The 27,513-nt window shown below is 34.0% G+C and overlaps 1 protein-coding gene across 1 annotated transcript; it reads right to left on the bottom strand.

Annotated features, from left to right (window-relative positions):
• Nucleotides 1-591: 591 nt before the first annotated feature.
• HDAC2 (histone deacetylase 2) lies at nt 592-27,513 on the bottom strand. The gene is made up of 14 exons (XM_079148057.1): nt 27,210-27,513; nt 19,062-19,174; nt 17,774-17,891; nt 16,053-16,127; nt 15,145-15,283; nt 13,008-13,149; nt 9,063-9,155; nt 8,866-8,974; nt 5,717-5,857; nt 5,382-5,490; nt 4,647-4,777; nt 3,675-3,830; nt 1,510-1,567; nt 592-981 (listed from the first exon to the last, which is right to left on the bottom strand). Exons 1-14 carry the CDS (start codon nt 27,259-27,261, stop codon nt 951-953), a joined length of 1,467 nt encoding a protein of 488 aa, XP_079004183.1. The 5' UTR covers nt 27,262-27,513; the 3' UTR covers nt 592-950.

The raw sequence follows: 27,513 nt of genomic DNA, 5'->3' as shown, positions 1-27,513 counted from the left end.
CTCATTATATATAGCTCAACATAAGTTTACCACTTCCTTTTCTGATTGTGAGTTTTTTTTTTTTCAATTCATAATTTCTATTTCTAATTTTTGGGACTCTTTGGATTAGCTCAAATTCCTGTATCTCAATTACATGGCTTGTGTTATGAATTTCAGAGACGAATTCTAACAAGATGTCAATCTTACTGACATTTAAGTTACAAAGAACAAAGTAATAGAATTACTATCATAGTAATATAATTACTATGGCAAGAAAAATTTCTATTGTTAACACAGTAAATAGCTATGTTTTTTTTTTTTTTTTTTTGGTACTGGGGATTGAATACAGGGGTACTTTACACTGTGCTATATCCCTAATAAAAGGATTATTTTTATGAGTTAGGGTCCTGCTATGTTTCCTAGACTGGCTTCAAAGTTGCCATTCTCCTGCTTCAGCCTCCTAAGAAGCTGGGATTACAAGCACACCACTGTGCCTGGCAGTAAATAGCTATCTTTAAAGCTGCAATGATCTTTCACTTCTAGCATATTCTCCTGCAATCATCTTTCACCTCTAAAACCAACTTTCATTTTTAATAAACAGACAAAAGGCAATCCAAGTACAATTTTTTAATAAAGATAATTACAAAAGATGGAAAAATCAGCTCAGAAAGGCCAATTACTTCTTTAATAGATCAGTTTTTTGACATAATAACTCACATCAATTTTAAATACTATCACATAAAGCATGGTGGAGAAAAGAAATTTTGCTTCATAATTAGAAAAACTCACAATAAAACTTGCCAAGAAAAACAAAAACAAAACAAAACAAAAAAAAGCCATTTTGAAAATAAATACAGTCCATGCCAAAGTAGTATAAAATGAAGCCAGAAGTCTTCAAAGAGAAAACATTTTTTTGTCCCAGTATTTTTTCACTTTTTAAATGGTTTCCTAAAATTGGGGGACTCTCAAATTCAAGGGTTGCTGAGTTGTTCCGATTTGGCTCTGTTGGAAGAGGCAACATGAAATATACTGATCAGGTTGTGTAGGTTCATGTCAACAAACACATCAGCTATATAAGCAAACACATAAAGCCTATATAAGTGTTCCTGGAGTAATGAATGCCTTAGTCTTTCTAGTGGTTTTTCAATCTATTCCAAGTTATTCTTCACTTATAGCACAAAATTATGTATGTGACCAAGAACATGTGCTTTCCGAGAAAAAGTCCTCAATTATGCTTTTACTTATAAATTGTTACTTTAGCTCAATGTTTAAATTCATCTATTTCACAATACTAAAAAAGAAAAAAAAAACTACAAAATTTGAGAACCAAGAAAACCATTACTGCATATATAAAGGTTTATGGCAAGTAAAAATTATTTACTTCAGATAAATTATGTACCAGAGTAAATTTAGAGTATTTCACACAATTTGCTGATGCTCTTATGTTCAGTTCAGTACTTAAGTGCACATGTGTTCAAATGTGTTTTTTATTTTTATGATATAAAAAACTGGATAAGAAATATCATTTACCCTTTGGTATCTGTTTTTTCACCACTACTGTCCTTGGATTTATCTTCTTCCTTAACATCTAAAAACAAAGATTAGAGAAAGATTAAAACCTATTTTGAAATATAATATGTATATTGTTTTAAAATATACCTTTAAAAATATAAAAACAAAACTCATGTGCAGTCTTGATATTCATGAATTCAGTAATTAAATACGCCTTGTGTTAGATGCGCTACATGATGAAGGTTTAAGTTGTCAATGCAATATTGTGGTCCTTCCCTTTTTGAACTTTTGGTTCTATGGGATCACAGTATTACAGATGAGGCAGATGTTGTGAAAAAGTTCAGCATACAGACATGAGTACAACATTATGGGAGGTAATGAAGGGTTACTATAACAAAGTAAGAGTTAAGAGGTATCCTGAAGAATGAGGATTTTGGATGGAGAAGAAAGAAGTATCTTCAATGGAGAAAATCTTCAAGGACTTTGAGGAAAGAAGGAATTGATAAGATGGAATGGGAAACTAAAAGACCAATGTGGCAAGAATACTGTGATAAAAGGGAAGAGTTAGATAAGCCCAGAAACATAGTCTAAATCCCATTCCTCTGACATCTAGTTTTTAACTTTCACTAATCCAACCTCTTTTATCTACCCTCTCCATACTTCCCGAACTCTTATTTCATCTATTTAATTCTACATTCATGACCTATATTTAGATTTTAAAATTTTTTCTCTATGATAGCTTTTTTTTTTTTTTTCAACTTGAAGGATTTTAACATTACAAAACCCTGAGAGAAGATTACCGCGAAACAAGCAGAGTTTTAAAAAAGACATCAAAATCAGCAACAAAAATATTAAGGAGCTGAATATTATCAGATTAACCCACCACTGGATCAGTAAGTTAGATATTTAATGTTATTTTCATTTTTAGTTAAAAAAAAAAAAAATCAAAAATGACAAGCACTCTAGTACATTCCCATTGGGAAGAAGAAGAGTAAGAATGAATGATTTTAAAATGAGGAAAAAAAAAAAAAAAAAAAAAAAAAAACCACCCAAAATGGAAAAGGCAACATAATGACAATGAAAGAAAACTACTATAAAAATCCTGCAGCAAAAAGTTAAGTCCTCTTTACCTCTCTTATGACTGGAATATCTGGATGTCAGTCAGTGTACAAGAGTAACAAGCCTCCATTGTAACACTGGGAAGCTAAAATATGATAGAGAATTGTAGTCTACAGAGGAGTAAATGAACAGAACTATATGTGTCAGCTCCATGATGAATTTCTAATTAAAAAAAAAAAAGTCCCAGCTTGCTCATATAACTTTAATTTGATAAGAAAATGTTGGTCCAGTATCTCTGAATGGGTTTTCACATATGCTACAGTGTCAAAATTAACAGGTCAACTAAAACTCTTGCTCAGCACCATTACTTTCATGAGGAAGTATATCAAGTGACAAGAATACACATATTTAAGATACTAGGTCTAGCCATGACCGATTCAAAATTAGCAGCACAATATATAAAATTCCGTAACAAGATATTATATTATCTATAAGTAAATAAGGAAGTATTCTGAGAATGCAGATGATAGTAATAGCTTCTGTTTACAAAATACAACTACCTAAAGCTGTCAGCATTCTATAGTATGTTAAAGCATCAGAAAGCAGGATCTCTTCATAGTTCAGTTCACAAATCTTTCTGTATTCCTTGGTTTTTGTTTTCTTCAATTTCCGAGCAAAATCTATTGTAAGACCTTTTCCAAAATGATGAAACTAGTCTAAGGATAATGGAACTTTCTGTTTCACTTCCATTAAATTAACTTTAGGTAGGTAAAAATTACCTCAGAATTTCAGCTATTTATATACCATAAATGGAATCATACCATTTTGTCCTTTCTCTTACTCCATCTACATAGATCATAGTACAATGTTCACTATTTTCAATCTATGTCGTTAAGAGAAGGAAATAAGGTCTCCTGTATTATAAAAGCAAATGTGAATAGCAACAATTGAAAAGCTTTAATTAAAAGATACTTAAGAGTTAAACACAGCTTAAATGGGGTAAAATTATCTACCTTTCACATCTACCCTTCTGATACTTGTGAAGGTATGATTTCAGAATTTCATAAAAATGCTCTCAATCTTAAAAACATACAATTAAAACATTTACCAAAAATAAACCCGACCTGCTTTTTTGTCCTCTGTTTCCTTCTTGTCTTCTTCAATTCTAGCTTTCTTTGCTCCTTTCTTATGATCAGCCACATTTCTCCGCCCTCCTTCCCCTTCATCCTCAGAATCTGAAAATTCTTCATCACAAGCTATTCGTTTGTCTGATGCTCGAACTGACAGAAAAGATTTTAAGATATTCTGACAAAAATAGTAACAGCTTTTATAATTATTACATTCATACAAATCAGTTACCACATTTAGAAGTATAAGAAATACTTAATAATTTTGAGTTTTGAACCAAATGAATGGTTTGCTTACCACTGAAAAGTTAGCCTTGATCTACATATAGTTCAAAGAGACATGAGAAACTTTTCAGGATGTCATTTTTTTTTTCTTTAAGGCAAAACTTTGGAGGAAAAAAATCTATGTTTTTCTAAGAGGACATGGGAATGTCGCCTTTACCTAAAAAGCAGCCAGCCCTTTTATTTTAGAGCTGAGAAAGGAAGTAGACAAAACAAAAAATTCCTTTAATAACAAAAATGTTAGACTGTGTATACTGTTAGGAACAGTGCTATGCTATAAACCTAACAATCCTATTACATGTAATGAGAGGCAATAAAATAGAAAAGAAGGTGCTTAATGTTACCTAACTCATCCTACTTCGAACAAATGGGGCATTTTCAATTACCCCCAAATTTAAGTAAGTGGCTAATTTTTGAAACTTTACTTTTTTGGTGGCTGTCAAGCCCACAGTCCTGAACATGCTAAGCAAGTGCTCTGCCACTGAGCTACATCCACAACCAAAAGAAACTTTTCAATTATAAACACAGAGTAAAATAAAAAACTATTGACACTCAAATCAGGCTTGATGTTTTAGAGAGCAAAATCTACATAAGATTAAAAATGGAGAAAATGTTAGTAATATGTAGTCATGAAACATGACCTCTGGTGCTATTATGGGGTCATAAAAACCTTTAACATTATCTTACTAGAAATTCTCTTGTCAGGATCTTCTCCATCTTCATCTCCACTGTCTTCATGAACAGCATCTTCTGGAATAGCTTGCATCTGGACACCAGGTGCATGAGGTAACATGCGCAAATTTTCAAATAAACGCTGTCTGAATTACACATACCACTATTAGACAAAATTCAAATCCTCTGAAGTTCCTTATATGCAAGTGAAAAATTCAGCAAAAATATTCATCTTTTATCTAGCTTAACCTAAGTACCAAAGAAGTAAAGCATCAATACTTTACATATATTTAATCTGCAGTCAGGTACTATTTTATCCACCATTTTAGTTATGAGGCAACATAAACATAAAGGCAAATGAACCTGTCCAATGTCATATGGTTAGTATATGGTATAGAGGACACAAACTAATACCTGTGTACTACTATGTCTCCTAAACACTACATGGAGATAAAGATTTGAGAAAGTATATCTGATAATAATGTAACTCAGGAAAAGTAAAACTTAAGATTGCCCCTTGCAATGTTAAAATGTATTTCAACTCAAAAAAGATGAAAATACTTTTATCAATGAAGCTCATACCTTTCCATCAACTTAAGAAATCAAATCAGTAATCTTAAGTTTTCAAACCCTTTCAAGATGACAAAGGAAATTTCTGATGTATAAAATTAAAATAAAACCACTCTTAATTAGCCTTCCAAAGATTTGTCAAGATGAAATTGTTAGCAAAATGATTGGACAATTTCTTACTTTATCTTTTCCATATATTCTGGCGTATTCTGGTTTGTCATATTTGAAGGACTAATATGCAGTTTGAAGTCCGGTCCAAAATATTCAAAGTAATCATTATATGGCAACTCTATTAAAAACAATAAAGTAAAGTTACATAATTAAAAGTTCAGTTTCCATACAAAAATCATACATAGAATGCAGATTCAGATAAGGAAATATTTCCATAGAAAATGCTCAAAAGTGAACATAAAGTAAATGCTATCTTATTTATACAATTTTAGAATATAATCATTCATTCATCTATTTCTATGTATTTACAGTTCATACAATATTACTACAATATGAATACTTACCATTGGGAATCTCACAATCAAGGGCAACTGCAGTCTCATATGTCCAGCATCGGGCAACGTTACGGATTGTGTATCCTCCTCCCCCAAGCATCAGTAATGGTAAGTTAAAAGTTTTTACAACTTCTACACATTTAGCATGACCTAAGACAAAGAAGATTTGGGTAATAACAAAATCCACATATTATAACAGTATGAAAAACAAATTTTACAACAGTAGTAAACGCAAATAAAATTTTGCTTAACTAAACATTGGTTGAATTTAAATATTTTAAAGACAAAGAATAAAAATTTGAGAAATTTCTTAGTCTAAAACTTCTTGTTAATCACTTTTCACACAATGACACACATAAGAAGATATAAGGATATTTTTAGTAAATGTCCCTGATAGAAAAGTCAAATATGCAACTGAGCATGTTGGCACATGTCTATACTGCCAAGTGACTTGGGAAGTAAGGCGTGAGTTCAAGGTCTGCCTAGGCAACTCAGTGAGCTCCTGTCTCAAAATAAAAAGTGCTGGGTATATAGCTCAGAGGTAGCATACTCCTGGGTTTGATACCTAGTATGGGGGAGTGGGGGGAGGAGATAAGATATGTACATATCTTTAAAACACAAACATGTTCATTTGAGGTTATATGGGGGAAGGGGGAAATCAGATTATAATAAAACATTATATACAATCTAAACGGACTTTTGTTTCCACTTTCCTCTAACATGTATAGAATATTTGGAAGGTTATACTACAAAGTTTAATCAAAGGTTATTTTTAGGTAGTAGAATTATGAATAATTTTCTTAACTAATGAGAGTATAAACCTACCATAAAAACAAAATATTTTGGGCTGGGGATATAGTTCAGTTGGTAGAGTGCTTGCCTAGGATGCACAGAGCCCTAGGTTCAACCCCCAGCACAACAAAAACGGCGGAAAAAAAAAAAAAATTTCCTTTGAACAAATATCATGGTTTGATAATTTATGTTAAAAGTAACTTAAAATATTTGAGACACATAATCATTAAAGAAAAAATTCCTCAATATTGAAGAATTTCATGCATTTTGAAGAATATTTGGGAATATAAGGTACAAAGAAAAATACTAACCACCGAAAACCTCACAATCCAAAGACATTTATTTATAAAGTTTATTTGTTCTCTTCCTATAATTGCAGAATGACTTTTGTAACTTTAATAGATACATGATTCACAACCCAATCTTTATTGCTACTACAAACACACAGGCTTATTATAATAGATAAAGAGTAGCTGGATATTTTTAAAGAGAAAATAAACAAAACAATAAACATTTACTTTTCCTTCATCCCAAAACCAAACAAAAATGACTGTAAAGGAACTTATAAAAGGCTTAAAACCATGAAAATGAATGGGAGAGAACACAACACCAAGAATATAGGAGACAGCTCAGGTGGTAGAGTACTTGCCTTGCAAGCACAAGGCCCTGGGTTCAATCCCTAGCACTTTCCCCCACAAAAAAAAAGAAAGAAAACAAAAAAAAGAAAAGAAAAGAAAAGAATATAAAAAAAGGCAGAAGGGAGATGAACAAGAGGAACAACTTTAGGGGACCTGCGAAATCCAAATAGATGCTGGCAGTAGAGAAATTAAGAATCAAATTTAAAACCTACAATTGCAAATATCCTTACATGCTTTTCACAAATGAAATTCTATCAGTTAAAATGCAATGTAGATTTATTATTTTAAGAGAAACATACTATAATTTATTATCAAAGCATTACTTTAAAGACTTTCTAAAAGTCAATCCATATTTTAAAAGTACATTAAAGGGGCTGAAGGTACAGTTCAATGCTTGTCTAGCATGTGCAAGACCCTAAGTTGTTTGATTCACAGTACAAGAAAATATATATACACACACACACGTGTTGTGTTCACACGTGATGGTTCACTTTAGGAAACACATATCCATTGAGGAAACATGGTTATTAATACTTTAAGTTCAATAATATGAAACTGCTGCTCTTAAACCACCTATCAAGAAAAGGGATAAGTAGTTGTGTAGTTCAATCTCCTACAAAGCAAAATAAGGGTGTACCATAATTCTAATGCTGAATAGTACAATAGCAAGCTCAACATTAAGTAAAGTAACTTTAAATATATCTATTTGATGAATAAATGAAATTTAGGCTAGCAATCATTCTGGAAAAAGTTCTATTTAAGAATTCTTCACTTCTTGTGACAGAATTTAAAGAACATCAACTTGCTACTTTAAACATTTCCATGGGGGGAAAAACTCCAAATCATACACCATGTGCATGACAAATCATTTCTGAATCACACACATTTTAAAAGCTTATTGATTGGACACTAGAAGTTCATTCCATAATGGTTATTTTGGTCTAGCCTAGATTTAATCATGTCTTGATTTCAACATTTGATCAAAATTTAATTTGGGGCAACATTCCTCCTCTCTCACACACCTTTTCTCAGGAGGCCAGAAGTCAAAGCAATCAGGGAGACTTGCTCTTTGTTTTGCAAAATCTGTATAGGATACTCAGTCCAAACAGGAAGGTAAAAGTGACAGAATACTTGATGCATCTGAACATATGAAGATATTTAGACATTGGATGCCCGACAATGAGTAGAGGTAACTAAAGAAAAACTCAGCAAAATGAGTTATGAAGGAAAGAAAAATCAGATATGGTGAAAAAAATGTTGCTGCTGTAAATACTGATTACCACAACCAAAATTCTTGTATGTGAAAATGGAGATAAGGGAAGAATACATATAAGATGGGAACAAAGAAGTGAAGACAACTAAATCCTCTTTATACACAATGGGAAAGCAATATATAAGGCTAAAATTAAAAATCTAATTAAGCAACTTATCTGGAAAAAGATAAAACCAAAAGAATCAACAAAAACACTGGAAACAGCTACTTCAGTTGGAATGAGAGCAAGCCCTATGAAACTATTTGTGTAAAAATGTTTATATAAATGTGACAAAATAAAAAACACTTAATTGAAAAAAAGTTAACTGCATTCATACACAGACACCTCTGCCCCCATAAAAAACACCCATTTGGTGTTAAAATGGCAGGTAAAAAAGTAAAATGAGAACTTCTACAGTGAATTCTTAGGAAAAATAAAATTTTTTTCTGGGAATACTTGTATCTAGATTTCTTACCTTTGACTGTTAGATTGAAGCAACCAAGCCTATCACCAGACAATGAGTCTGCACCACACTGTAATACCACAGCGCTGGGTTGATACATCTCCATCACTTTTGAGATAATCTACGTATAGAATAACACAATATTAACAATATTAACACATCTCTAATGATATTTAAAATTCCATTTCAATTCTGAAAATAATACTTACAGGCTTAAATATCTGCCCATATGACTCATCATCTATGCCATCTCTCATTGGAAAGTTGACAGCATAGTATTTGCCTTTTCCAGCACCAATATCCTAAGACACATATAAATAGATCTTAGAGATTTTTAGAGAATATTTCATAATAAAAAGCTTGCCACATTTGTTTATAATATTTTTAAAAGATTAAAAGACCACGTAACAAAACCCAATTTTGAATTCATCTTAGAAGTTGAGATAGGAACAATATAAATTGAGAATAGTAAGCAATGCAAATGTACAGGTTCCAACATTTAGAGATTACTCAAAAAGTCTTAAAGAACTCTTTCAATTAATCTGCAATGACAATTTTTGAGAGAAAAGAAATTGAGAAAAGAAATTTCACTGGTTAAAGGCACTATTAAGTTACATTACTAATATTAACCTAAGAACTTCATCATTAACATATAAGAGGAGGAGGCAAATTTAAACATGTGGAAAATACACTTTGAGGACAATATATACTCTTATCTACTAAGGCAGAATTCTCTTTATGGTTAACAACCTAATATAAATTTACTTATGATGAAAGAAAGGCTCAGACTTCCTTTAAATTTCCAGTTTTAGACCAAAACATCACATCTGTTCTTTAACTGAACATGAAATAAATTTTGCTTTTACTTGTGTTAGTATTGTTCCAAACATTAATACATTCTCAAAGATACAAAGGATAGAAAGAGCTGGTTTCTAGCTACACACATACACACATGTATGTGTATATACACACATTTAGAAAAGATGTTAGAAACATTTCTACAAACATTTTTAACTGCAACACCAAAGGATTGGGGATACTTAATTATTATGTTTTTTAAATATGTCTCAAGATGTATGAATTTGAGGCCAGGGGTTTAGCTCAGTAGCAGAGTGCTTGCATAACAAATATAGGGAGCTGATTTGATCCCCAGCACTACACACAATAGTATGAATCTTACTAACATGTGTACAAGTCCTTCCCAAATTTCTCACAGAATCTTGGCTCAAATTCATTTCAATAAAAGCAGAGACCCAAATTCTAATGAAAAAACAAAACCAAAAAAAAAAAAAAAAAAAAACCAAGCTGAATCACACCAAACTGTATATATGTAGATAACTAAAGTACTATATATCCCTAAACTCCTTCACAGTTGAAACACAATACGTTTACTTGGACCCTAAGATTTCAGAATAAAGTTGGTCAGCATGTTTCACGCTAACTAAAGGCTAGCAAGAGTTGCTACCCTCACTGAACCAACTTTCTCTCTAGCTTTTCTTATTCTATAATTGCTATTTTATCACACCTCTGTTTTTTTCCTCCATCTAGATTATGTTCATTAAAGCAAGAAGAGTTTTAACAATGAGGGAAGCTCACAGGCAGAGAAGGGAATGTTTATTAAACTAATACCCAAAGACACACATGAATTTGAAAGTCCAAATACAGCTACAAATGAAATGTAATGATTGGTTTCAATTTTTTAAAAATATTTTGAGGACACATTTAAAATATTCAAGTACTTTGGTATACATTCAAAATATCAAAAAATGTTACTTTAGTATTTCTTTTCATAATAAGTGACTATAAAATCTTAAACAAGAATACATGTTGAAAGCCTGTCTCAATTCACTAAAGCATGCATTTTCCATAAACTTCCAACAAACCTAAGAATTATAAGTAATAAAGAGACCACGGTATCATCAGAAGTTAAGAGACCTCCATTTTCCACTTCTGACATTAATGAAGATTATAATGCAAAGACACTACCTTATGCTTTCACCTTAAAAGCCATAAAGGCTTTTTGCTTTACTACCACTAGGATGGTTGCAGACAAACATTCTTCTGGTTTAGGGCTATAGCTCTCAAATGTTGAGCAGAATCACCCAAGAATTTCTAGGGACTGAGAATGTGTATTTTTAATAGGTTACCAGATATTGCTTGTTTAAACCCATGATGTCCTACTGCCCTAAATATGAATACTCAAAAAACCTAAATTGAGTAATGTTATAGATGTCCCATATGATGGGACATAATGGGTTTAAGGATCATTCCTTGAGATAAGATCATGTAGGAAAGAAGCTAAAGTAACAAGAAGCCAAAATTACACATCTGAAAATTTTAAAAAGCCAAATAATTTAAACTCAAACTAAACATCTGAACTCCTATCCATTTTTTTTTTTCAGGGATTGTTTCTATATTATGTTACTACTATCCATTTTTAAGTTAGGAAAGATTTAACTTACCATCCTAATTCCCACTGAACAAATTTACTGAAATAGTACCATCTTGTGGCCAAATAGAGAAAAAGCACACGTAAAAAATAAGGCTAAACTTTGGTTGCTAAACTGAATGACAAAACAGTTTAGAACTACTAAATACCATGCTAAGCAAATCTCCCATATAATCCAGACTGAATTGAAAAGAGCCATCAAATTTCTGAATAAACATCAACATGAAAATAGTATGTATAAAAAAAATCTCTAGCTAAGGGAATGAGAAGGGGCACTGTTGCTTGATTTGTTTATTCTTACCCAAAACTTTTGTTTTATAAGCTAAGTACCACACTCCACAGCAGTGTCACCATGGCCATTTTTCAGTATGTCCAAGGGTGGCCTAAGGCCCTGGTAACAATAATAGATGCCAAGCAGCACTGTCTGTCTCTGGGGGTGATGTAAATGGATACTGGGACCTTTGCACCTCTTCTCTTTCCTTTGCCATGACTGGCTGAGGACCACTGACAAAGGCCCACCAGATCACAGGAACCAGTCTAGGAGGTCACCGTGATAGCAAAGAGCAGGTACGCTGATACTTAGAGGTAATCTCCACACACCAATAAAAGGAGCAAGCAAAGGAAGGGGCAAAAGAGATGCAGGACCCAGAAGAAGAAGGAGATAAGGAAGAGAAACATACGCTGTTGCAAAGATTCTTAACATGCAAGAATACATTTCTGGAGAGAACAAAACATAGAATGTGAAAGCATGTCAACTTGGCATTCAGCCTGGGCTAGAATGACAGTATGATTACTTATAAGTCATGTTCTACAGAACATATTTTCTCTAAGTAAGCCTTACTTAGCTTCCAATTTCCCATCTGGAAACTGAAGTACCTCCACCCAAATCACAAGATTTTCTGAAAAGGTTATTTGAAATAATATATTAGATGCCAATACAATGGCTGACACATAAAAGATGTCTGATATTTATTGTCAGGCAGATATCAGCTGGAGTCTCACTGTCCATAAATACCAAGAGTTCCAACTCCATACACTATGAATGCTAAAGACTCCACCATAATTTTTAAATTCTCAGAAATTGTGTGTGTGTGTGTGTTCATCTGTATAAGGTATAGGGGCATGGAAGAGATTTTACTCAAATTAGATTACAAAAAAATGTAGCTTCTTTTATTTTCTACTAACGCATCTTATTTCTCTATTTTGGAAGAAAATAACCACATACCAATAAAAAGAAACACCATTCTCAAAAGAAAAAAAAGTTTGCAGAAACAGGATTTGACAGTGATTTTCATCTTTATTAAATGCAGGAGTACCAGATGAAAAAAGTATAATACAAATAAATGTACTTAATGTAATAAACAAGGAGAAGGTACTATGGAATCTTTATACTTAATGTAAATTACCACAGGATAACTGAAGATTCAAACTAAGCAACAAGAAAAGTGCTTTGTGCATGTGCTCTGTGAATGTTCAAAAATATTTATTCAACCAGAGAAGATGGCAAAGAAAAAGCAAGTCTTAAATTCTCACTAAATTTTTGCTTATAGCCAGCAAAAGTGAATTCTAACAGACACTATGAAATACAAAGTGAATTCTACATGTAAGCTTCACATTAATGACTCAGGAAAAATATTAATTCAAGTATAAGATTACTAACCTCCTAGGTTACTCATATATTTATTCAAACAGAATTTGGTCTTACCCTCAAGTCTCCTGTGCCAGGAAAGTATTCCCCATACTTATGGAATGAAACAGTCATTACACGATCTGTTGTATAAAAAGCTTCTTCAACACCATCACCATGATGAATATCTATATCAATATATAAGACTCTCTGATGATACCTGAAAATAAGGCCATAATTATTTTGTTTTAAATGGTTCTAAAGTGGGGAAATAACCAGGAACTCAGGAAACTATAATTTTAGCCCTTGCATTCCAGAATGCTTAACCCTTTTCCTATTTTTCCTCCAGCCTAGAAGACCATTCAAAGATCTAAAGTTAATTTGAACCTTATAACTTTAAATTTCCCCTTTGTGTCCAATTTAAGTGAAAGTGTATTTATTTGTGAAACCTGTCCTATTTTATAAAACAGCACATATTTATATATATTAATAATTGAAGACTATACCATACAAGATTGTTACTTCAATTAAAATGCTGAAATCTTCAGCATTATAAATTAAGGTCAGCAAACTGTGCCTATAGGACAAATCTGGGCAACTGATTTTTATAGTATTGAGCTAAGAATAGTTTTTACATTTTTAAAATATTGAAAAACAAAGTCAAAACAAAAATATTTTTGATGTGACAATTATGACATTCAAATTTTCATGTCCACTGAGAAAGTTGTACTGAATCATGGTCATGATCATCTGCTTATGTATTGTCTATGATTTCTTTTGTCCTGCAACCACAGAGCTGAACAGTTGCTGAGGTAGGCCACATGCAGGACTTTTATCACTTTACACTGGTGCTTAGAGCACTACAAACTGCAGTGATGCATTTTTAACTTAACTATAGGAGTCCTATCACCATATCATGACATTTTATTTATTCCAGCGCGTACTCATGACAGAAGGGAAAACTACTTCCAATGTTATCCCCTTCTGAAGTACAGTCATATGAGGATTATTGTTATTGCATTAGATAGCAAAACATTGTATTTATTATAAATGATACTATAGCTGTGTGAAAAGAATACAATCAGATGAGGTATTCATGATATTCTCAACTAACAGGAAATCAACATTCAGAAAACTCAGAACACTGAAAGCAGTATATCTCATCAAAGCAGAATTTCTATACAACAATAAAAAATTAAAAATGAAGCTGTGCTCAAAGTTAGGTTTCCAAATGGCTCATGTGTTAGAAAAGCAAGGAAAACTGTTTACTATGTCAATTAATTAAATAATTGAATTTTACTAGCAGGTAGAATTGTATCCAGATAAATTAAGACTATTAGCCTAGTGGTCAAAAACTTGCTCGAAGAGGTGAAGACACTGAAAGGAATATCAATACTCAATTAAAAAAAAAGGTAAACAATTTCAAATGGTCTGCCTTGGCTCTTGATGAGTCAAGAAGATGTTAACACAGACTCTGCTTAGTTATGTTTACTAATTTAAGGAGTCAGTACCCAGTTTTAAGTGGCTTAAAATTAGCTTCTATGGATAGTATGCATGGCGTAACTATATGCAAGAACATTTTCAAAGCTGAGATCACTAATTTGGTACAATGTGAAATAGAATCTGCTAAAATGCTATAATTGATGTTTTAAAAAAAAGTCTAATTTTGTAAATCTCTAAATTCTTAAGTACCTTCATCAGTTTCTCTCTCAAACTGCAGTCAAAATAACTTCAAAAATTATTTCCTTCAGCAATTTTGAGAGAATTCTATATCTATTAGTAGAGAACAAAAGCCCCATCCAGATGTGGAAGCCAGGCAAGACTCACTCAATAGGTAAGAAAAAATGTCTTTAACAGAAGTTTCAAATTTTCACCCTCAAATTAAAACTTACAACATGCTAGGACATAAACTTCCAAAGGTCATGGTATTTTTTTATTAGCTGAAGCAGTAACAAATCTAAATTATCAAACTACTTCTAACATTTTTTAAAAGGGTATTTAATGGTAGTTTTAGATATTTATATTCATTGCTCACTCTAAACACAAGAACTGGACAAATTTCCTGTCCTTCTACTTTGCCTTATAATGAATTTGTAGAAATTCACCATTTCAACCTATTATCATTTACTTGATACTTTCAAAATTCCATAAAATTTTACTGCATTTTAATTAAAATATTTTAACACAGAAAAATAATTGATGCAAATTAACTTACTTTAGTAATTCGAGGATGGCAAGCACAATATCATTAACATAACAGAACCCTGATGCTTCTGATTTCTTGGCATGATGTAATCCTCCAGCCCAGTTAACAGCCATATCAGTTTGCTGTCGGTTTAGCTTCACAGCCCCAGCTAAGTAGAAAGGTAAGACATATAAAATAAAAAATAAGTATAGTAGACAAAAAGTCTATAATTAAAAACATACAAACAAAAGAGTTTTGAATCATAAAGGATAATTATTGTATGGGACACTAAAAAGTAGTTTTTCCTCTGGTATTTTCCTATAGTTATGACCTGCCTAAATGGTATGCATGGGAGTAATAATGATAGGTAGAATAGAAAAAAAAGTCTTTAGAAGAAAAGTCAAGAAATAACCAAAGTTTCAAGTCACTATAATTGTACAACATGGGAAGTTTGAAGACAATCATAGTAGCTATACTTTGGATCTGAAGGTACATGTGTTAGGCTTAGTTCTAGGTATACTGCTATCAGGTGGCAGAATCTTTAGGAGCTGAGGCCCAGTAGGTGGTTTTAGGTCACCGAAAGTATGCCCTTGAAGGGGACTGGGACGCTCGTTCCTTTCCCTCTTTCCCACATAGCCATGAAGTAAATGGGCTTCCTTCCCTTTGGGCTTTGCTACCAAAAGCACAGAAAAATAGGACCATGAACTGAAACCTCTAAAACTTCAAGCCAAAACAAATCTTTCCTCTTTCTAAGTTGATTATCTCACATATTTCATTAGTAATGGAGGGCTGACTAACACAACATTCCACCATAACTATAGATTCCTTTTTATTACTAAAATGCCACTACCATACCAACTTCTGCTACAAATGAATAATTCAAAGGTTACATAACCCCATATTTAGATCAACTACTAAATCTGAATTGAAACACTTACCAACTGAGCCACCAGTGGAAAGCTGACAAAACTCAAAGAGTCCATCAAACACTGGACAATCTTCTCCAACGTTAACTGTGGAAGATGAATTTCATTAATTTCAATGCATTATTCAAATTAATGAAAACTTTTACTTAAAAAACTTTCCTGCAAATACTTTTGTTTGATGTAATCATAGTACACTTTATAGTAGTAATCCAAAATTTGTAATTTTAAAACATACTTCATTATTTTGTTCAAGGTAATTAAAGTGTTGTGAAACATCATGAATGTATTCAGAATCATTTGTGAAATATTTCTGCTCTGTGAATTAAAAAAAAGTTACTTTTCAAAACATAAAAGCTCTTTGTTTTTATTTAATTAAAACAGGCTGAAATTTTCTTAAACATAAAACAATTAAGATTCTAAAAATTAAGTTACTCCAATTACTTTAGGACAACCTTAAAACTCCTTAGGGTACACATAGCATCCATAACTTTGGAATGTATATTGATGGGTTAACAACAACAAAAAACTGGCTACAACAAAAAGTTAACTGGCTACAACGATGATTAACCCTGATCTTGAAAGATGGCTAAGAATTAACCAGTTTGGGAACCAAGATATAAAAAGAAATGGCACTTAAAGCAATAACACATATAAACACACAACATATCTTGACATACTTAGTTCCTTTGCACTGACAGAATAAAAGGGATACGGTAAATATGTAAAGTCCATTCGATCTCTTATCCACATTCCAAATTATAACCTTTCAAAGAACAAGAGTCACTGTTTTGTATAGCTTTGCATACCCATAAGTTATAAGCACTGCATATAGTTCAGTGTTAGAGGTGAGGCCATGGGCTCAATTCCCAAGTACCACCACATACACACAAATAAACAAAAAAAATAAATTTTAGTTTCTTACTGTTCAGATATGATTATAATTTAACTCAGAATTTTATAAATTTTAAACCAGTCCTGATTTAGTCCAAGGGCTACCCATGACTCCAAGTATAAATCTCCACTGGGGGAAAAAAATCATGAATAAGAACACATTACTTATAGTATTTTATTAAACCATAATCTATGATCAATACATATATAAATGAAGTTCTGACTTTGTGAGATAGCTAGTAACTACACTTAATATAATCATCACTGAAGTCATCAATAAAAACACTGATGAAAATGAACTGCAACATCAAGCTTTTTTCCAACACCGTGATCCAACCATTTTAGGATATTCTGAATTCTACCTTCAAATCAATTTGTTACCAATCTGTAACAATAAATGCCTTTTAACTTATAAAAAACAGTAGTAGAAAAGAATATCTCAACACCAATATAGCAAAGGTGAAAATACATTATATGTATTAAAATGCAGGTTTATTAAAGCACATAAATAGCAGACAAAAGGTGCTTACTGTGAAAAGACTAATCAAAGTATACACATATATATTTTGGAACAAAGAAGTGTATTCTCCCTACCAATATCCATTCTCTCAAAGTTATCATGGGAGCAAAATAAAAAGTAAAGATAATCTGAACTGCCATTTGTATTAAGTTTATTTTTAAATATAACTTCAACATCGTTATATTGACTTGTTAAATAATCACAGCAATATTTTAAACCTCCAGGAAAAATACCAATTTTGATAATTCTATAAAAACTTATAATAAAACTATTCATTTACATTTATCAGTATTAAAAAAACACTTTTTACAAAAGAACTTACATCTCTGCATTTGCTTACTATACTCAGACATGTTATCTGGTCTTATTGACCGTAGAAATTTGATATACTCATCACTGTGATATTTTGTCATTTCCTCAGCAGTGGCTTTATGGGGCCTCTGTAAAGAAAAATAAATATCAGAACATTGGAATTCCAAGTGGTTATATCAGAATTATCAAACAAAATATACATTATTTTCCTTACTAGCCTCTTCAAAACAACTAGGTCTGCCAGAATAAAACAGATTACAAAGCCAATCAAAATCATAACATGGGTGCTTCAAGAAACAGTAATCAATACCAAAGCTAATTCAAAACACCTTTAAAAGCACTAAGCACAATATCAACTATAAATTAATTACTCCTTATGCTTTAGTAGAAATAGGTCAAACTCATATAAAGTTAGATCCATGTTTATAAACTACTTTTCTCACTTCCCACCACAAACTGCTCTATACACACTGATTTTATCAATGAACTCCAAGAAAGAGACTCATTCTCAACTCTAATTCTTTGCTCATGATATATCTTTTCCTTTGCTAATTTTCTTCTGAAGAGCTCAGTTGAATCTGTCATGCTTCTATAAGGCCTCCACATATCCAAACTGCCTTCTTCTCTAAATGTCTGTATCTAAAAGAAATAATTCATATAGCATTTTTTTTTTTTTTTTTTTTTGGGTGCTGGGGATTGAACCCAGGGCCTTGTGCTTACAAGGGAGCACTCTACCAACTGAGAGATCTCCCCAGCCCCAATATAGCATTTTTAACATTGTTAACTGCCACAAGTTTTTCTTTTCTTCCAAAACAGATAAGGACCGAGTCTTGTATTTGTTACATGATTCTGCCTTTATCTACAAAAACATTTAAGGTAGCTATTGTATCGTACAGCTTTTGTGTACTCTGCCTGTTATTAACGCAGTGCTTCACATTTATTATATAAATATTTGTAGGAATAATTTCATGCATAATTCTTTTGTAACAATCCCAGGTTAACACTTTTCAGCAGCAAAGGCAGTTCAACAATTATTTTAACAGTAATATTTAACATGATCTACCAAGTTGTGTTCTCGAAACAGGAAAGCCTAGGGTAGGAGGAACTGTTCTTAAATGCTTTAAAAAAGAGGAGAGAAGGTGCTATTCCCTCCATACTGTTTCCTCTGAGGAATTAAAAAAAAAAGTAGTTTTCTTCCATACATTCTCTTCTTCTAGCTGCTTTCTCCAAAGGGGAAATAGGTCTCAAAGTACTAGTCTAAAATACAAAAAGCTAAATATTTACCAAGTTATACTCACATATATTTCCATTTTTCTGTATAAACCATAATTTAACAGCAAGTTATGAGTCATGCGGATTCTATGAGGTTTCATAGGATGTCCCTGTCCATAATAATAATTTCCAATATCACCTAAAATAGAAAAGACACAAACTAAACAATACAGACTGGCAATATTCATAAATTCTATGAATCTTCATAAATTTTACAAATTCATGTATGTCCAACATTAAAAGGTGCTTATCACTTAAATTAAGATTCATTAAAAATCTTAACGATCTTAAAATTAGTTTTGCAACTTTCAAACTCTATTAGGAAACTAAGATATTACATAACTTTTACATATTGATTATTCCATTATATTGTTTATTTGTAAATTAAGAAAAACTTTCCTGATTTTTATTTCCCCAAATATTTAAAATTTTTGTTCCTTAGAAGTGTATCTGTTTTTAGAATTCTCTTGCAAATTTAGACGCTCAAGATAAATTCTCTGTTTTTGGGTATAATTTAATTTTAATTTTTTTCCCCAGAAAATACTGCTTCTTGGATAATATACTAGCACCCTAGAAACTCTTAATAGGTATTAGTATTTTAGAGGTTAAAATTTTCTGTGTCTATATTAAAGCCTATTGGAAAAGTTTTAGTAACTGAAATTTAGGTCCTAAAGAAAGTTCTGCCATGCTAAAACATATGCATGACTCTATTCAAGTTAATGAGGCTATTCTATCTCTTAATGACTAAATTGTTATAATTTCTAGCTTATCTTTTAAAAACTGTATGTAAATGTTTTAAAATTTATGCATGTTTACTTTAAAATAAGCAAGCAGCAACAAAATCAAGAATTTCTTAATCAACCAAATTTTAATAAAATTAGAATTTTTAGATAAAGTTCTAGTTTCTCATAAAAAAACAAGAATAAAAAGCCTCTTAAATATGTACTAGTTTTTGAAATTGTAAAGGATTTTTTTGTTTTGTTTTGTTACTAGGGATTGAACCTATGACACTCTACCAGTGAATTACATCCTCAGTACTTTTTTTCTTTTTAATTTTGAAACTAAATCTCACTAAGTTACTGAGGCTGGTCTCGAATTTGTGATCCTTTTAGTGTTTAAATAAACATTTCAAAATTTTGTTTGGACAAACTGATTTTAATGGCTTGAAGTCTATCATCATTTCAATACAGGTTTATATATTAAAAGCTAGAATAAAGAATACTTTTGACCCACTTTTCAAATTAACAAATTCTTTGATTCTGCTTAAATGCAGTCTTTTTTTTTTTTTTTTAAAGGGCATTTTTCAAAAAACCCCAAAACTATTGTACTCTCCATCTTCTTGATAACAGTCCATGATGAATATTCAGTTTTATAAAACTCATGCTTCTAATAATACAATATGTTGGTATCATACCTCTGACTTCCCGAACTTCCATTTTCAACACAAAGTTTTTGGAAAACAATTCATATACACACAGCCGTTTAAAGGGAAGGCCAGTTTTATAAATGTAGGTACAACAATAAAGCTAAGAAATAATACAAACAAGTCAAGCAGGACTATGGTGCCTTGCAACATTGATCTGCATTTATCACAACTAAATGCAAAAAAGAAAGTAATCAAAAAAGGATCTGCCATATTGCTCTGCTCTACCCAGTGGCTGTAGAGGTATTTCCTTCAAAACAGCCTGGTCCCATCAGATAGTTAGATATAGAAGATTAGAGTTACAAAGAATCATGTACTTAAGTTTATGCAAGGAAGATACTTCTAAGTTACCATCACTACCCAAAGGAGATAATTAGAATAAGAATAAAGTCCAGTCTTCACAGAACTTGCATCCACCTTTGTGTAAGTAAGAATTGCCAAGATGAATTGTCTCTAACATTTATCACATCTTAAAATCAAATACTTTAGTTTATAGGCATACTGAGAATCCAATGGAAAGCCAGAAGCTCCCATAATGTACAGAAAGATGACAGTGACAGTTTCCCAGTGTATTGAAAAAACAAAAATATGATAGCAATAATTAATGTTTCTTGAGTATTTGCCAGAAGCACTGTTCTAAGCACTTCACATCGATTATTTTTTAATCTAGTCAACTACTTTATGATAATGGTAGTAGAAATAATAGTAATAGCAGTAATAATGGTTATTATTACTATTTTATAATTGTGATGAAATGGGAGATGCAGACAAGTGAAGTAACATTACTAAAAGTCACACAACTAGTAAGTGGAGCTAACTTCAGACTCTGAAAAGGACAGCTCACAGTCAATACTTTTTTAAATAACAGTTAAACAGGAGAATAATGGTACTTATAGGCACTAGAAAGAAATGGTTGGAGAAAAGTTACCAAGAAAAGGATACAATAGAAATATAAACATCACAATAAAAACTTTGTGTCTTTAAAGAAAATGAACAAAAAGAAACTACCTACTTAATTTAGTGAATTTGTTACTAACAGGGTCCTCAAATTTTATATTTATATAGTTTTCTGCCACAACTTAGAGACCCTAATCCTATCTAGAATATGCATACAGTCTAAATGCCAAACTACAAATACCTTTATCAAGAATCCCTCCAAAATGTAAGAGTTATGAAAGAACCAGTTCTAACTTTCTCATGCTTAATGCCACACCTCACAATTACCTAGAGGACTGTTCTGTAAACATCTACTTCTTAATAAAGAGAAAATGTCTTTTGCAAGTTTCACAAATAGCAGCAGATTAATTCAGGTTAAGCTTTTGATTCCAAAAGAGTTACAAAAAAATAACAAGATTTTCAGATCATTTTTGCATTCAGGACTGTGAAATGTACCTCTACTCCTGAAGATAACTGACTATAAAAAAAAAAGTTGATTTGATGGTGGGATAGGAACAAGAAAAAAGTATAAAAAGGCTACTGTATTATTTTCATCTGCTACACAATACTTACTCCACTAATAGGCTTATTAGTACTAGTCCCTCCTCCTTGAAACATCTTGATTCTGTGTTTCCATAATATCATTTTCCTTGATTTTACTCCTACTTTATGTTCATGCACTTCACTAACCTTTAACTATCAAGATTTTCTCGAGTTCACTCATTCATTTAACAAATAAGAGTCTACCATATGCCAAGCAGGCACTGTTCAGAAACCTAGGTATATCAGTGCATGAGTTCTGCCCTAAATCTCTAAAGAATGAGCCCTGTGTCTTTCTTTCTACCTATACTGTCTCATTCAAAGTCTCAATATTTTACCAGCTTGACAAATGCCAAATTTTTACAACCAGCCTTTCCCCTCTGGGTTCCAGGCTATTTTCACTTGAACTAAATAAAGATCTCAAATATAAGATGTTCAAAATAGAGCCCTTGATTAGCCTTCACAATCTTAATTGGTGGTACCAAGACCACCTAACTGCTCAATCCAGAAATCTGGGAGCTATCCTTTACTCTTTTTTTTTTTTTTTTTTTGGTGCTGGGGATCGAACCCAGGGCCTTGTGCTTACAAGGCAAGCACTCTACCAACTGAGCTATTTCCCCAGCCCCTATCCTTTACTCTTTATCACCATTTCCCCAGCTCCAACTCTATTTCCAATCCACCAACAGGCACTGTTAGTTTTACCCTCCAAACTCTCAGATGTGTCCATTTCTAGTTAAAATACAACCAACTATATTTTATGTGAACCATATGCATTCAATTCTTGCTTCCAGTCTACATTTACCATCTACCGATTATGGGTATGCTTGCTACTTAAAGAACCTTCATAGGCTTCCACTCCTTGAATAAAAATCAAAACTCTCCTACCACAGTCTCCTGTGGTCTGGCCCTTTACTGCCTAGCTCTGCTTCATGATTCCCCATGCCCTGCTTTCTCTGATATGCCAAGTTCTAACTACCTGAACTGTTTGCAGTTGCAAAATCTTAACATAGGAAACTCTGGCCCATTCTCTTTCTTCCTTTAGGCCTTCCCTTGTCTGACTGACTACCCTATCAAAGGTCTCCTTTCTTACTAAGATGCAGACTTTCATCTCCCTCTTAACATGAAATCAACCCCCCCCCCCATTCCAACTGTTAAGGATTTATCACCATCAGGAGTTTTTGTTAAGAAAAAGACATAATTACTAATTTTTCTTGTTGCAGAAGACTGCAGAAAGGAAAAAAAAAAAAAAAAAAAAAAACAAAACTTCATATTCCAGGTATTGATGTCTCCTTGTACACTGAAACAAGAGTCAATATAGAAAAGGAAAGCGGCAGACTGATGGAATACTACTATTTTCATCTATAAAACAGACAAAATATCTATCCATAACTCAGAACGGTTATAAGAATTAAACAGAAAGTTATATGGAAGTCCTCTAAGTATAGAGGCAATAATCATTTATTCATCAATAATCCAAAATTCAATTATGGAGATAAAGACATAAGCAAAACAGAATACCTGTTTTCATGAAGTTTATATTATAATGGGGGAAGCCAAAACTTGAGTTATAGAAGCAACAGGAAGAAAAAAACTGAAATGTGAAGAAAATGTAGGATAAAGGCATTTGGGGAAAGAGGATTCAAGCACAGAAAATCTGTCTTAAAGTTCTACAATATTTAATAACTATATGCAATTAATATTAGTACTTATAACCTGCTACTATAGTCCATTCCACATTGTTTGCCCCAAAGAAAAAATTACCCATTTATGGATAGTAAAGATTCATAGCACAGCTAAGAGACCCCCCATGCAGCTATCCTTAAGGCAATTTAGCAAAACACTGGCACCAGTTTTAAATAAAAATGTAAGAAAACCCCTGGCAACAGTTAGCTGCGAGGAGAACTCCTCTGCTAGAGTAAATCATGAGTATACTGGGAGGTACTCATAATTGTTATATTCTATCTTTGTATAGTGCTGACTGCTTTTCTCCGAATCATCTGTCTCTAAACATTTTGATTACGTACCCCACTCCATGAGGAAAAAAATAAAGCACAAGGCAATTTGTGCTAAATTATATAAACCATGTAGATATTCACCCTATATTACACTGTATACAACATAAAACACTAAATGGGATTCGCCCTAAGCTTAATTCAAAGCAAAGTACAGCTAACATTCCTAAAGTATTAAAAATATATTACAATTAGAACCAAACAGTTTAAGTAGATGAAAATCACATCATTTTAAGGCCAGAACGGATTTTAGTGACTATCTAATCAGTGATATATCATTTTGCAAATTATCTATCTAGTGTATAAAAGGATGTCTAAGGTTTAGAAATAAATGTGTCCTGGGAAACTTTGGAGGTGTGAGTCAATATCCAGAGAAAGAACTCTTTACTTTTCTTCAAAGATTTAGAGATACATCATCCATCAATGCCTGAAAGTTCACTTGGGACCAGCATTTCAGTGATTTAAAGGGTACAGTACTGAAGACTAGATATCATACAGAGAATATGTCTACCTTTATAAGTCCCCTTTATAAGTCTCCTTTATTGAAAAGCACAAGGCCTCAATTCTCTCGAGTTGCCAAGAGGCTCAAAGTGTGCCTACTGGCCCCAGAAAGCCAATAGTTCTATTCCCACATTCTATATATAACCCACCGTTACAGAATTTGCTACTTCACTGCTTTTCTCTTTTTTTCTTTCTCCTTTATCAACAAGTTAAGACCAGTCAATTTGGGAATCAAGATTATACAGGTCCTATTACCACTGATACTACCTATTCTCATCCAATCATCCTCTATACTGAAAAGTAATATAGTTCTTTGATATAAAAAACTTACTTTCATCCTTTTCACAATTAAAAAAATTGCTACTTTTATAAGCTGAGAAAGCAGGGTTTTCTGGTAGTGAACATATAAGAATTTGAAATTATTTGTACAGAGTTTTAGCATGCTATCACACGTTAATTAGCATAATTATACCTATTCAACTGAATAATTTCCGTAATTGTTAGCTCCCAAAAAACCTTCAACATTCAAAGTGTAAACAACTAAAAAGTCAACTCTAAAAAATAAGTCAAATAAATACAACAGACAAACCCATCAGAGATTTCCAAACTGTCCATTTTACATCTGGCTGTTCACCATCAGGGAAAGCAGTTGATCAGGCTAAAGTATTGATTAAGTCATGACCATAAAACACTTAAAAGTATCTCCACTCTGTTCACCAGCCTGCATCCTATTCCTGGGTCCAGTGCCTGCTCACTCTCCCTCAACAAAGGCTCACACACATGGGCCCAGGAAGTAAGAGTTGCCCAGAAAACTACTACTCAGGTATACCTCCAAGTTCTGCAGTTCAAACCTTATAACAAGTTACAAGCAACTTACTCCATCAGAGCCCATCACTGCCAACAGTAACTGGCAGTTCCCAGAAATGCCTGAGTACCGGTTTTCCCATTCTGTAAAACCTCTTTTCTTTACACATAAGCTTTAATAATAACAAAACTCTAAAATTTAGAAACAATATAAATTTTAAAAACTAAGTTACATATAGGGTTATTTCATTTCTCTTTTGATCAGGGATTTCAGGCAAAGGTTTGCCATTAATCCAAAATATGCAACATAACGCACACTAAAATTGAAATGGTCTCTCATCTCCCCCCCTCGACACTGGTATAATTGCAAATCAATTTATGTAATACACGTATATGATCTTGTCAAAAAATATTTTCTACAACAGGGTTGTTTCTACTTTGTCCTTTCTGTAAGATTTTAGATTTTCCAATAAGTAACACAGTGACTGTATTAAAATCAGGCATAAGATCCATCTTTGCCAAATGAAGAGATGGTATGACCACTTCTAAGTTAAAGTCAGGCCTATTTTGACTTAATCTTCTAGGGTCTATCCATCTCCCAAAAACACTGTGATTCCAATACACCAAATGTAAGAAACAGCTCCAAAATTTGTACTGCTTTGTAAAAATCAGGATTTTCAGGTCTTTGAGGCTAGCGAGCTTCTTTGTTGAATTTCCTTATTCCACCTTTCAAGAGTAATATACATGTCCTATAAAATTTGTGGAACAGGTTACTTCTCCACTTGGTATAGCTTAAACTGATACAGGAAATAAGGTTCAAAAATTTAATGTCACTGCTCACATTCCAACTGAGAACCCTTAAAATTAGAATTATGTGACTTTTATAATTCACTGTAAGTTCAAGCTACCTGATTAGAATATTTAGTCCTGTGCACTACTTCTCAAAGTTTTTCTACACCAGGATCTCCACCACCTAGAGACAGCCTTCACAAGAAAGATGCTAAAGCTCTCTCAAACCTACAGAGCAGGGTATATGTTTCCTGATCGAACAAAGAGCAACAAAGAAGTGGGTGGTAACCACCTCCTACAGAGGCAAGCCAGGACCCATCGAGTCAGATCTACCACACAAGCAGAAACCGCTCCACGTTTCCCTATCACCACCTCTTACTTCACTTGAGACCTACCTACCACAAACTCGAAAACCTAATTGTTACGGAGGAAGTGCAACCCTTTCATTTGAATCCCAAGAAAGTGGCGCTCAAAAAACCAGGAGAACAAAGGGTAGGGATGGAGCCCACGGAAAACACGGGTGTGAGGGCGCCACTCGCCGGACTTGGGCCCCCACTCTCAGTAACTCCTCTCCAGCACGGACCGGTGGAGGGAACCGGGGTGAGGCTGGAAGGGTCAAAGACGACGCCGGGGCAGCCAGCAGGGGAAGTCGAGGAGCTAGGGGGTTAGGGGGAGGGGAGAGGGCCTGAGGGGCGGAGCTCTCCCGGCCGCCGGGCTTTGTGCAGTCGCGGCTGGGACTAAAATTTTCAATCTATGGGGAAGCTGGCGAGGGCCCCCAAACCTGCGCTGCGCTGCGCTGGCAGCGAGCGAGAGAGGTGCGAGGCCGGGCCGTCCTCTTCCCGCGACCACGAAGCGGTGGTAGGCCGGCGCCGTCCCCACGATCGGCCGCTGCGGAGCCGACAAACAGCACCGCCGCAGGGAGAGGTGGCGGCAGGCCGGGGGCCCCTATTCCGGCCCGCAGGCTCCCAAGGAGCCGCTCCGGGAGGGAGACCTCCCACTGACCAAGTCGGGTGGGGAAGGGGTTAAGATGCGGCCAAGCGTCGGTCCCTCCTCCTCCCCTCCCCTCAGCACCGGCACCCACTCGCGACGGCAACCGCGGGGCCCCGCGCGGCCCCGGGCCTGGCGCGGCAGCCCTGCCCGCCCATCCTGCCACTCGCCCGGCCTCTCACCATCGTAGTAGTAGCAGACTTTCTTCTTGCCGCCTCCTTGACTGTACGCCATGGGTTCCCGGGCCACCGCAGCCTCTGGGCTCCGGCTCCTCCTCCTGCTGCTGCTGCTGTTGCCGCCGCTCGGCGGGGAGAAAAGGGCTGGGGGGTGGGCGGGGGTGGCAGTCCCGCGGGGAAGGGCAGGTCGGAGGGAGGAGAGGAGGGGCACCGGGAGGGTTCGGTACCGCCCGGCCGAGGGGCCGAAAGAGCGGAGCGGGGGGTGGCAGCAGCGCCAACTCGCGACACTGGGGAGGGGGAGGGGGCCGCC

Source organism: Sciurus vulgaris (genome assembly GCF_902686455.1).
Source record: "Sciurus vulgaris genome assembly, chromosome: 7".
Classification (NCBI taxonomy): domain Eukaryota; kingdom Metazoa; phylum Chordata; class Mammalia; order Rodentia; family Sciuridae; genus Sciurus; species Sciurus vulgaris.
The sequence above is the reverse complement of the archived record's forward strand: the minus strand, read 5'-3'. Positions and strand labels throughout refer to the sequence as shown.